The 12,605-nt window shown below is 56.7% G+C and overlaps 1 protein-coding gene across 1 annotated transcript in view; it reads right to left on the minus strand.

Moving 5' to 3' along the window:
• Positions 1 to 7,330: 7,330 nt before the first annotated feature.
• The window catches only part of TMPRSS9 (transmembrane serine protease 9), a 31,937-nt gene continuing 26,662 nt past the window's right edge, over positions 7,331 to 12,605 (minus strand). Inside the window, exons 14-18 of the mRNA XM_052644074.1 lie at positions 11,284 to 11,677; positions 9,139 to 9,310; positions 8,205 to 8,470; positions 7,944 to 8,080; positions 7,331 to 7,492 (exon numbers count right to left, since the gene is read on the minus strand). Of these exons, the coding sequence (XP_052500034.1) occupies positions 7,331 to 7,492; positions 7,944 to 8,080; positions 8,205 to 8,470; positions 9,139 to 9,310; positions 11,284 to 11,677 (1,131 nt within the window). The remainder of the gene's footprint in view (positions 7,493 to 7,943; positions 8,081 to 8,204; positions 8,471 to 9,138; positions 9,311 to 11,283; positions 11,678 to 12,605) is intronic.

A 12,605-nucleotide genomic window follows, 5' to 3' on the forward strand; every position in this document is an offset into this window, starting at 1 on the left:
CAGGTGTAGGTGATGTCACTTTGGTATGGTGGCCGGTGGAGTCATGCCCTATAATCATCAGACAGAGTGGGTGGTCGAGATTACTTGGAAAGGTCCTGCCCACCTAGGGTCTGGGCTTCCCAGGTGGTTCAGTGGTAAAAGGATCCTCCTGGCAATGCAGGAGATGCAGGTTTGATCCCTGGCTCAAGGAGTTCCCCTGGATGAGGAAATGGCTACTCACTCCAGAATTCTTGCTTGGAAAATCACTGACAGAGGAGTCTGGCAGGCTACAGCAGCACCTGGGGGGTCTAACTGGTCTGGATTTCCAGCTTCCCGGGTTCTCAAACCCAGCCCCCAGGGAGGACAGGATGTGAAGTGATGTCCGGGGAGGCAGTTCCAATCCCTGTAGGTGTGTACAGCTCTGACTCTCCCCTCTTAAGGCATGTTTCAGTGTGTCCATCTCCCTGAGGTGGGTTTTGGAGCTGGGGGGGCATCCCTCACATGCCCCCATGTGGGCCCCACCTGTGTGTCCCTCGGGGGCTGTCCACGTTCTCATAAGTGCTCTAGAGGACGGAGAGCCAGGGCAGGTGAGTGTCTGGACATCGTTGGGCTGAGTTCCTTTTGAGAGTTTCATTTGTTTTACTTTTCCCGACAATTGTGGTCTCCAAGTGGCATGAAAAGCCCACTTACTTCCTAGAGCACTAAAGACTTCCATAGAAATTTGAGAAACAATGGCGGGCCTGTCGTGACTCTAGATGGACTTGGGGAGCCCAAACCGAGGGGTTATTTCCTTGAGCAGGGTCTTGGAGAACTCCAGGGCTGTATCCGTTTGGGTGGGGCATGCCTCTATCCAGCTGGCGAGGGTGTCAGTGACAGCCAGCAAACATCTGACGTTTCCTTGTGTCCAGGGCATCCCTAGAAATCAGTCTGCCGGTCTTGACCTGGATGTGTGGCTCTATCTCACATGGGGTCACTCCCTTGACCTTGCGGGGGCTGGGTGAGTGTTGGGCTTATTCCAGAGGCAGACAAAGTGAGCTTCGACTCCATTTAAGGAGATTGGAGAACAGGGATGGTCGTGGACTTGATGAGCTGACATGGGGCCTCCTGACTGCTGTGTACTCAGGTGAGCTGCCCGGATGGTCTGCAGTGTGATGGCCGACAGGAGGAACAGCTGTGTATCCGTCCACCCCAGGCATTCAGGGCGTTTAAGATATCACCATCTAAAATCCTGCTTCTTTTGTTCTGGGCTGTAGACGGGAGCAAAGCAAAGTCCGTGATCCCCTCTCTGCTTGTTCAGCTGCCGTGTCTGCCCTGTTACTTCCTTTTGTTATTCCTGCATCTGTTGATAGCCTCTGTGGTGAGTGACCGCTGCCTCCATTGGCTTTAAAGTCAGTGTAGCTGCAGACAGCTTGCCCTTTCCCCAACTCTAGTGCCCTGGCCTGTACGCAGAGCAGCCAGAGGGCAGAGCTTTAGCATCCTCTGCTAGAGTGATGGACCCAGGGCATGCCCTCCCTTGCGTTTCCATCTTTTGTGACGCTCCTCCCATGGGTGAAACAGTCGGATTCTGCAGGTCCAGCCCCCAGGGGTGACCCTGTCCCATGACTTCCTCCCGATCGCGAGTTAGCCTTGGACCTGGCTGAGGGTGCAGGCAGGCGTGGTGACATCGCAGGGCCTCCGTCACCAGCAGGTCGTCTAGAAGTGCATCTTGGGTTCCACCCTGTCTGCCCCCCGCCCCTTTCCTTATGAAGGGCTGGACATGGTTGGGGTGGTGGGGCTCCAGATGGTCAGGAGATGTCCAAAGGTTAGTTCTCACCTCTCTGAGGAGCCGAGAATTAATAGCTACAGCCTGTGAGCACAGGGCAGTCGTTCAGAACTTTGGTCCAGTTGTTCAGAATAGGCTGCAGCCTGAGTCAGAGGCCCCAGGTTTAGGGAGGCTCTCCTCGTGAGTTCTTCCATGTGTGTCTCTCTCTCTCCTGGTGAGTTCTTCCATGTGTGTGTGTGTGTGGCTCTCCTGATGAGTTCTTCCGCGTGTCTGTGTCTGTGTGTGTGTGTGTGCTTGTGAATGGAGCTGTGAATGGGTCCCATGAAGCTAATGCGGGGACGTTCCAGGAGCACTTGGTCACAGTCAGGGGTCCACTCTAACGGGTCAGGCTCCATCACTTTTTTAAAAATTGTTGTTTCTTTCTCCTTGGCTGTGCTGGGTCTTCGTTGCTCCGTGGGTTTTTCTCTAGCTGGGGAGAGCGGGGACTTCTCTCCAGTTGCAGTGCACGGGTTTCTCCTTGCACTTGCCCTCTTGTCACGGGGCATGGCCTCCAGAGGGCATGTGCTTCGGGAGCTGCGGCCCCTGGGCTCAGTGGTTGTGGCGCAGGGGCTCCGTGGCTCTGTGGCGTGTGGGATCCCCAGACCAGGGATGGATCCCATGTTTCCTGCTCTGACAGGTGGATTCTTTTACCAGTGAGCCCCCAAGGGAGCCCGGTCCTTCCCTTTTTTTTTTAAAGGTTTATTTTTGAGACATTAAAATTTTTTTCTCATATTAACGTCTTTGCAGTCTGGTGTGCATTTTGTGCTCAGCTGTGTCCGACTCTGCGACCCCGTGGACTGTAGCCAGCCAGGCTCCTCTGTCCATGGAATTCTCAGGCCAAGAATACTAGAGTGGGTTGCCACTTGTTCTCCGTGGTCTCTCACTTTTAATTGTTCATACCAGGGCTTAGTAATCTCAGCTAAAGTTAGGGATCCCTATACAACAGAACCCGGCCATCCCCAGGAAACTCCAGAGCTGCTTTCTTGTACTGGGGGTGCCCTCTGACAAGGCCCCTCTCTCCTCTCCCTCGACTGTGCCCTGGGCCCCTCTGCTGTGATGAACCCTCAAGGCTCTGCCTGATGGGGGAGGGTTGAGTTTTCTCCTTTGAAACTTGAGGTCCTCTCTCAGCCAGGGGATTTACAACGTTAACTGTGCTGTGGCAGCCAGCTCTCTGATGGACTGGCAGAATGTCATCCACTCGGCGGGTGGCACTAGTGGTAAAGAACGCATCTGCCAGTGCAGGAGACATGAGACTCGGCGTGGGGTCATGCCTGGGTGGGGCAGGTCCCCGGAGGAGGGGATGGCAACCCGCTCCAGTCTTCCGGAGCATCCCATGGACAGGAGCCTGGCGGGCTACAGCCATAGCGTCGCAGAGTTGGACACTCCTGAAGCGATTTAGCACACGCACCACTCACTGGAGAATAACTCCTATTCTGACTCGAGGTCCCTACAGTCCTCAGCTCGTTGCTGTTTAGTCACTAAGTCATATGCAACTCTTTGCAACCCCATGGACTGCAGCACGCCAGACTTCCCTGTCCTTCACTGTCTCTCAGAGTTGGCTTAAACTCATGTCCATCCACCCATCTCATCCTCTGTTGTCCCCTTCTCCTCCTGCCCTCAGTCTTTCCCAGGATCAGGGTCTTTTCCACATGAGTCAGTTCTTCGAATCAGGTGGCCAAAATGTTAGAGCTTCAGCATCAGTCCTTCCAATGATTATTCAGGGTTGATTTCCTTTAGGATTGACTACTTTGATCTCAGGACCATACAGAGGGACTCACCCCCTCAAGATTAATCAGGCCATTGTTCTTGAAACGGCTTTCCCCAGTGGCCCAGTGATTAGTACTCTTCACTTCCAAAGCACAGGGTAGGGGTTTGATCCCTGGTGGGGGAACTAAGATCCCACGTGCTGCTCAGTGCCCCCCCCCCACCCCCGCCAAAAAAAAATTATCCTTGGCAAAGGGCAGTAGCACTAGGGTGACAGAACAGAAGCGAATCCACAGTCAAAGGTGTTTCAGTGTTGAGGTGTTTGTCTTGAAGATAAACCATAGCCTCCAGTTTCTATAGTATGTCTTTCAGTGTTAGAGAAAGCAGGTATTCCAGGACACATAAGAGTGAGGTGACCCTCTCCCAAGTCGCACTCGCTCTGTTCCTGTAGCTTCCCCTCCACGGCCGTCATTCTGCATTTATCTTCACTCATTCTATCTTGTCAACTGTTCAAGACAGAGTGGGGCCCCATGTCCACTAGAAAGTCCACCGTTTTACCCCTGTGGTCAGACAGCCAAGGCTTCTCCAAGGAGCTCCTGGGCACCATCGGTCCTCTTCTTAAATGTGTGCAACCGGCAAGGATGAAACAGGTTGCGGTGGTCCCCTGGGCTTGCTTCAACATTTGGGTCATCCCCCTTCCGGTGGCCCTGCTGCAGGCTTTGTGCACAATGACTGGCTTTGAGTTCTCGCCACTGTGGTCTTTGGAAGCCAGGGCGCCTCATTGATATCACATAGTCCCTAAGGGGGCCAAATCGCTGAAGCCAGGTTACTGGCTGTTGGTTCCGCTCGTCTGTCTTCCTTGGCATCTGCCTCCAGATCCCAGTTGTTGAACATCCTAAATGCTGATTGCACCCCCGGGAAGTGGGCATGGGGGGGCCCTGTCTCCAGCTTCTGTAATGTTCTAATGTCTTAGACGCTCTGGAAAGTGAAATGGGACTTTGCACATTATTGACCAAGGGATTTTTGCAGGAACTAACGTCTGTGGCCAGTGATTTGTTATGTAAGTGAATACTGAAACGTCTCCAGTCAATAATGTTCGGATAACGAAAGACGCATTCATCCACCTGTGGTCAGTAGGTGGTTAAGAATGGCCTGCCCATCCGCTGACCCCAGGTTCACGTTCATGTACACACAAAGGCATTCCCTGAGGCATTCCAGGAACCCTACAAATCACATCCCCGAGAGTGAGGTGCTGCTGGCCATCTTCCTCTCGATGGTCCTACCTGGGGTCTGTGTTGGAAACAGCCTGAATTCCAGGCTGGTATGGGCTTCCTTGGTTGCTCAGATAGTAAAGAATCTGCCTGCAGTGCATGAGACCTGGGTTCAATCCCTGGGTCGGGAAGATTTCCCTGGAGAAGGAAATGGCAACCCACTCCAGTATACTTGCCTGGGAAATCCCATGGACAGAGGAGCCTGGCAGGCCATAGTCCACGGGGTCGTAAAGAGCAGCCTCAATTAAGCGACTAACACACCACAGAGCATGGCCAGCATGACTTTGATGGGTCTTGTCAGCTTCCTCCTTTGTATTAACCAGTGCCTTTTCTTCCCCAGGAGAATAAAATGTTCATCAAGTGGGGAAACAGGTTTGGAATATTCCCTGGACTAAACTAAGAAGGACTCTTAGGGTGCCCTTCAAACCCTTGGATCTGTCCTTTCTGTCCTGTAGATCTGGGAGAAGAGGGCTATGTACACAGTGGTCACACTGCTCCCTAGGACCTCCCAAGGTGGGAGTTGCCTACTGAGCCCAGAGGGTGGGTGTGTCATGGACTGATTCCCCTAGGAGGTGTGGAGAGATGGGGGTTGGAGAGAGTAGAAGGCATGGGAACCAGAAGAGGTGGCATAGATGACTCAGGAGTCCTGGGTGAGCCGGTGTAAGGGGAACACGGCCCTTGGTTAGGGAGGAGGCCATGAGGAGCCTCAGGCTCGGGCCCCAATACCAGGAGGGAGGTTAGAAGTAACCCCACATTTCATGCATAGCACAGTGAGAAACTGGAATGAGGTCTTGGCCCATGTTCTTCAGATGCTGGCGGTAGAGATGCAGTTGGGAAATGGTGTTAGGATTTAGAGAGCGTGGTTGGGCAGCTCTCTCCCTCCGCTGGTTTATACTGGGGCCAGGTGACAGTTCAAAAGATCATGAGTTCTCTGTTAGAGGCGGTGATGTCCAGCTATGGAGGGTGCAACCCAGGGGCAGTTCTGCCTGGCCAGCAGCTTGGTCGCACACATGCACACACAGCCTCCCGGGAGCTCTTGCTTCTAGTCTGTCTCCAGCTCCCCGGGGCCTTGCTGGCTAGCTGGTGATGCAGCACCCACCACGTCCAGCACAGAGCGCGTGGTCTAGGTCTCTGGCTGAAATCTGACCCAGTCCTCGTGGGGCTGGGAGCAGAGATGCTGTGGGAGAGGGCTGAGGTGGTAAGGTCCCCTCTGATGTCAGCGACTGGAAGTTTCCAGTCCCACTGGACACGGCCCCAGTCTGCAGCGGGCAGCAGCCTTGCTGTAGATGTGCTGGGGGTGGAGACATTCTTCACCTGGGGAGCGCTACGCTGGATCCTCGGCTGCTCTTAGATCTCAGGATGAATTCAGTAGCCCTCACTGGTCTGAGGGGTTCAGAGCTGCCCGGTGGTTCAGCTGGTCTTGTCCCCCCTGTGTCAGTGAGTAAGCCCTGAGTTACAGGAGGGAATGGACCCCATGTTGTGTGCCAGTTTGTAACCAAACTAAGTGGTGTGGACCCTGGTCTCCCAACCGCGCCTCTCTGCTTCAGGGGAGGTTCTCTTCAGGTTCCAGTAGGTGAATAAGGAGACCGAAGCTGAGATGGACACAGCAGTTTTATTCAGTGACCAGAGAACGGGGGATCAGGAGCTTAGTTCACTGTAAGCTTCTTGCCCACGTGGCCAAAGGTTAATTTTAAAGGGAGGGGGAGAGAGGCTGACACTGGGGAGGCATGTGCACTAGTCTCCCCAGACAGGCAGGGCTTTTCTGAGGAGGGCCACCCTGGTTGCCCTGTTTTGTCCCTAATATCTGGTCCTGGCTGCTGGTGGGTGTGTCATCTAATGTGCTGATGTAAAGTGGACATCCAGTGAGACTTGGTCTGGTGGAGGTGCCGTTTGTTACCATTTGTGTGTGTGTAGCTTTGTTTCTTATCTCGGGACCCTTTAACTTACACATTGTGTTCACTCCTGCTGAGGGTGGGGGAATCAGGGTTGGGAGCAGGGACCTTCCTCATGGTGGGCGCTGGAGGGGTGAGAGCAAAGACCCAGGGCAGCTCTGGCACTGCGCCCAGGTCAGGCAGCCACATGCCTGAGCATAGAATCGGGGTTTGGACCTGTGGCTGTGGCCAGGCTCCTTCTATACTCTGACTTCTGCAGATAGACCGCGGAGGGAGGGAGGGTATGTGGGGGGACCCTGTGTGTCTTCCCTGCTGGGGTCTCTGTGGGGACTGGTGTCAGCACCCCTCCCCTTCTTTCCCGAGTGACCCTGGGCTCCCAGGTGACAGGGAGTGCTGTCCATGTAAAGGGGAGCCTGCAAACAAGGCTGCCTAGAGGCTGAGGGTGGGCCTCTCCCTGGAAGTCCCCCCCTCCCTCCCCCTCTAGCCCTGTGTGAGGGGCGGGCAGTTGGTCATTGCTGTGACACGGAGGTGCCGAGCCAGCAGGCTACGGACGAGGGGCTGTTTTTATTGGAACAAAATATGCAATTCAACTGCACCCCCCTGTTACCCACAGCCCACCTCCTCCCCACCCCACCCCCGCCACATCCTCGTCTCTGGTCCACCTCTGGGCAGCCACGTGGTGGTCACTCCTGGATGTTCTGCCTGATCCAGCCTCTGACAGCAGCCACCCGGGTATACACGCCCGGGAACTGGGGCCGCCCACAGCCGTAACCCCAGCTGGTGACCCCAGTTAGCACCCAGCGGCCGGAGGGCTCCCTGCAGGCCAGGGGTCCCCCCGCGTCACCCTGAGGAGGGGAGACAGGAAAGGTACTCAGAGCGGGCAGTACTTCCCCTCCAGCAGCCAAGGGTGGGCTGGCCTGACCTCCGTGACCCCAGGTATGTAGTAGTGTTCGCCCCTGGGAGAGCCTCACTGCCCTCTGAGAAATGGGTTCAGTGCTCAGGTGAGCTTTCATCCGACTGGCAGACATTGGTGGACACCTGCCTGGTGGGCCTGGAGAAGACACGGCCTCTGCCCCGCTGCTCCTGAAACCCTCTACCTGGCTGGGGGAGGGTGTGGTGGGGGTGGAACCTGGTTCTCTAGAGGTGTCCACCAAGGCGGGGTTCAGTGGAAACTCCAGGAGAGCCGAAAGGTGCTCTGTTTGAGAAAGTGCACTGGAGGGGGGGAGCAGCTGAGGGGCTTTGCGTCCTGAGGGTGTGGCCCCCGGGGAGCCCGGGTTCAGTTGCACAGTCGCTCACCGAGCAGCTGTCCACGCCTCCCTGCGGGAACCCGGCGCACAACATGCGGCTGCTGATCTGTACCGGGTAGAAGCGGCGGCAGGTCTGCTCGCTGAGGAGGCGCACCGCCGCCTTCTGCAGCTGCCTGGCCATCGAGCCTGCAGGCGAGCGGCAGGACGGGACTCGGTAAGGCTGTGTGCCCGCTCGCTACCACAGGGATCCCCAGTGCGGGTCTGGGCGACGCCCCGCGGGGGTTGGGGGGGGGGGCGCGGCTGCGCCTACCTCCCTCGCGCACCGAGCCCCAGCCTGTGATGACACAGCGCGCGCCGTCTGGGGGCCGCGGGGCGGGCTCAGGCAGGCAGATGGGCTGCACCAGGCGGCTGCGGCGTACTGGCCCCACTAGCTCGAGCAGTGCCACGTCGTAATCGAGGGTGTAGAGGTTGTAGAAGGGGTGCTTGTGGATGCGCGCCACACGCTCCAGCTGCCCATCAGCGCCACTCAGGAACGGCGTGCCCAGGAAGGCTGCCCACTGCTTGGGGTCCCCGTAGCTGTGGGATGTGAAGGCTAGGCGTCCGCCTGGGTCCCCACGCCCCTGCCCTGCTGGGGGCGCCCCTGCAACCGTGGCCGGCACCTGACCTCAGCTGAGTATTCCTTTTCCCTAGAATGGGGCGGGGGGGGGGGGGGGGGTAGGATGAGAGGGGCCGCCAGGCACTGAGGTGACACTACACGCTGTGTCCATTTCTACCCAATGTTGGGGCTCTGGTGGCTGGAGGACCCGCTGTCCCGCCTCCCGACCGCTCCGACCTCGGCACTGTGAGGCGCATCCTGAGATGGGTGTTTCCATGGAAGGCAGGAACCCTGGCCAGGCCCTCCTCCTGGGCACCCTGCCAGGACGGGGACCCTCCTCTCACCTTGGAGGGCCTTTAGGGTGGTGCCGGTCCAAGCCAGTTGGGCTGGGGATGAAAGGGTCTTACTGCCCCCAGAGATCTGGCCGGAGGACCCCCCGCACCTCCGCATTTGGTGGGGGCTGGACTCACCCCTTGCAGCCAGGTTTGGGGTGGTGGGTAGGCAGGAAGGTTTGCGCGAAGGAGGGGCCTGGGGTTGTTGTGGGTGTGGGGAAAGGGCGTTCCGGGCGAAGGCGGAGGCGCCAGGCTCCGAATTTTCAGGGCCTGCGATTGGTGAACTACCAACGTGGTCCGGGACCTTCGGGACTCACACGTCGAAGCAGTGCGCCGCCGACAGCAGCCACCTCTCTGCCACCAGCACAGCCCCGCAGCGGTGCTCCCGCCGCCGCAGCCACAGGCTCACCTGCCACGGCCACTCCCCGCGGCCCGCAGCGCTGCCGCCCACGATCCGGGTCAGCGCCGCAGCCGGCGCCAGGCCGCAGTCTGCGGGAGAGGCAGGTGATTGCTGCTCGGAGGGCCCGCGCCTCCTCCATGCCAACTGTCCCGTCCCACCATGGAGCCCTGCCTGGCTGTGCTAGGGAGGAGGAGTGCTGTGGGAGACCCACCTGGTAGGCGCCTGGTCCTACCAGCGCCTCTTCTGGTCTCAGATGTTTGAAATGCATTTGTTTCCTGTACCCTTAGCCTTGGCGCCGCACCTCCCCAGCTGGGGCTCCGTGCCAGGATCCCCTCCCATCCCGACTCCTCCCAGGCAGCCTTCATTCCCCAGGAGTCCAGTTCCCTGCTGCTTCCAAGCCCTCGCACACCCACCGGCTTCCCAGGAGGCCCTGCCTGGCTTCCTGGATGCCAGCAATGGGCTGTTTACCTGAGTCCCAGTGACCTGGTGTCCTTCCCAGGGTGTCCCCCATCCTGTGGACCCCCCACCCCAGCACAAGGTGCACCCTCAGAACAAGAGAGTAGGAAGAAATGGGTGGTTGCAAGGGGTGCTGCAGGGCCCCCATCACCAGCTGAAGGGACGCTCAGGTTACACATCTGATCCTGTCCCCACCACCCAGCTGTTTCCCCTGCCCCCTCAGCAGATAGAGAGGCTGCAGGGAGCAGAAGGGCTCAATGCCCACACCTGGAGGTGGCGACAGAGGGGGGCCACCACCTTGGCCCACCTGACCCCATCTGCAGCTTGCCCGGAACCAGGAGGCCTGGAGAATTCGGCCGAAGCTGCACTCCTCTCCTGGAAACACTACCCCCACGTGGAACAAAATGTGCCATTTCAGGGCTCCCTCCACCTCCCGGCCCCATGGTAAGAACTGTAGCTATTGGAAAATTTCATAAGCATCACCGGGCTGGAGACCAGACCCAGCCGCAGAGTTAACAGGACAGAGTTTTTCTGAGGGCACCCTGCGGCTCTGCAGTGTCAACACCCTCCTCCGAGCAGCCTTCGGGAGTCGCAGCCAGCAGAGGTCCCCTTGGATCCAGAGCAGTCACAGAGACTCTGACCTGATTCGCAGGGGCTCTGGGCTCGACGTCCCACCTGTGTCTTAAGCTTGTGGTCCCTGAGTGGGGGCCAGGAGGCACGGGGTGCAGATACCCCCACCACATACACACACACGTGGTCTGCTTGGCTCTGGGCTCACTCCAGCATGCCCAGCACCCGCTCTGTCCCCACACCCCACAGCGCTGGCCTCTCCTCTGGAGAGTCTCCCCATGGTTCTCTGGGGTGTGGTCTGCCTTGTAGTGAGTCCATAAACCTGACTTTGTGGGTGCAGGTCTGTGTCTGGGGACTCAGGCCGCCTGGGCTCTGTGAATGTGGGGGGTGGCAGAGGTGGGGACAGGCCCCATTCTCCCGCGAAGCTTGGGACACTGCCGCTGGCATCTGGTTCAGCCATAGAAAATTGCCTATGGTTGATGGGGCTTTTATTTTTGACCCACAAACACAGCAGTTTCATATGTTTCTGATTAATATTTAATAATGTCCCAGACCCAAGCTCAGGGCCACGTTCTCTGTCATGACATCTTCAGCCACTTACTGCCAAGTTGTCCCCACTTAGACCCTACTGGGAGCCTGTGGGACTGACTGCTAACACGTGCACCTGCAGAGTCAGGGTCCACGATGGGCTGACTTCTCTCCCCTCCAAAATTCCGAAGTGGAAGCCCTGACCCCCAGGATAAGACTCTTCGAAGATGATTAAATTAAAATGAGGTTATTAATAATAGGGTGGGCTCTAATCTGGTACGAATGGGGTCCTTATAATAGGGGATTAGGACACAGACACCTACAGACGGGAGACCACCTGAGGACGGGGGAGAAGGCAGCCACCTGCCCACACTGCCATCTCCGACTCCAGCTTCCAGCACGGGGAGATGACAAGCATTTTAGGCCCCCAACTGGGCCACAGTGATGCAGCCCCACGACAGACACAATAACCTGCCACCCACACGCGCCGCTCCATCTCCCCAGGTACCTGGTAGCTGGCCGCCCACCGTGGTCTTCGGAGTGGGGGGCAGTGGTGTCTGGCCCCTAGGAGTGGAGGTCACAGCAGCGGTGGTCCTGTTGGCAGGTTGACTGGTCACCCTGATGGTGGCCCGGGGAGTGGGTGTGCTGGCCATGACTCCCGGGACTGTGGGGCCTGCTGTCATCCTGGTGTGACTGCTGCTGGGCATCCTTGTGGTGGGCAGCGGGGCTGTGGGGAGCGAGTGGGAGGACATGGTGGCCAGGATCCAGCCCTTGAGCCTGGTGATGCGGGTATACACGCCCGGCTTCTTGACCTGTGCACAGCCGATGCCCCAGCTCACGATCCCAGCCAGATAGAACACACCGGGTGCCTCCTCACAGGCCAGGGGTCCCCCAGAGTCACCCTGGAAAGGAAGGACAAAGGGCTGGCTGAGCACCCAGCACCCTCACTGTGGAGGTGCTGCCAGGCCCTCCCACAGGCCCGCGAGTGGGAGCGGCTCCTCAGTGGAGCCAGCCTCACACCCACACAGGGCTGCGGGACCTTGTGTGACCTGGAGCAGGTCACCCCTCTGGGCTGAGATGGCTCTTACTTTTGTCTTGGCAACAAAACATCAGAAAACCCTGAAGAAAAAACAGCCCTCCTAAGGAATAATATAAAGTGGGAAAAAGAGGCAAGTGGTGCTGGGAAAGCTGGACAACCACAGGTAAATCAATGAAGTTAGAATTTCACTCCTCACTCCCTACATGAAAATAAATTGAAAATGGCTTAAAGACTTAAGTGTAAGACATGACACCGTAAAACTCCTCGAAGAGTTAACATAGGCAAAATGTAAACCTTTCCAATGTTTTCTCAGGTCAATCTCCCAAGGCAAGAGAAATAAAAGCAAAATTAAACAAATGGGATCTAATCACACTTAACAAGCTTTTGCACAGCGAAGCATAAAATGAAAAACAACCTACAGAATGGGAGAGAATATTTGCAAGCGATGCAACTGCCAAGGGTTTAATCTCCAAAATACACAAACTCAGTACTACAAAATAACCCATCAAAAAATGGGCAGAACACCTAAATAGACATTTGCCCAAAGAAGACAAATGGCCAATAAGAACATGAAAAGATGTTCAACATCACTAATTACTAGAGAAATGGAAATCAAAACTACAATGGAAAAAGTAAAAAAAAAAAAAACAAACAAGTATCACCTCACACTAGTCAGGATGGCCATCATATTTTTAAAAAAATCTACAGATAATAACATGCTGGAAAGGATGTGGAGAAAAGGAAACCCTCTTACACTGCTGCTGAGAGTGTAAATTAATGCAGCCACTGAA

This window comes from Budorcas taxicolor, chromosome 7, assembly GCF_023091745.1.
Source record: "Budorcas taxicolor isolate Tak-1 chromosome 7, Takin1.1, whole genome shotgun sequence".
Taxonomy (NCBI): Eukaryota; Metazoa; Chordata; class Mammalia; order Artiodactyla; family Bovidae; genus Budorcas; species Budorcas taxicolor.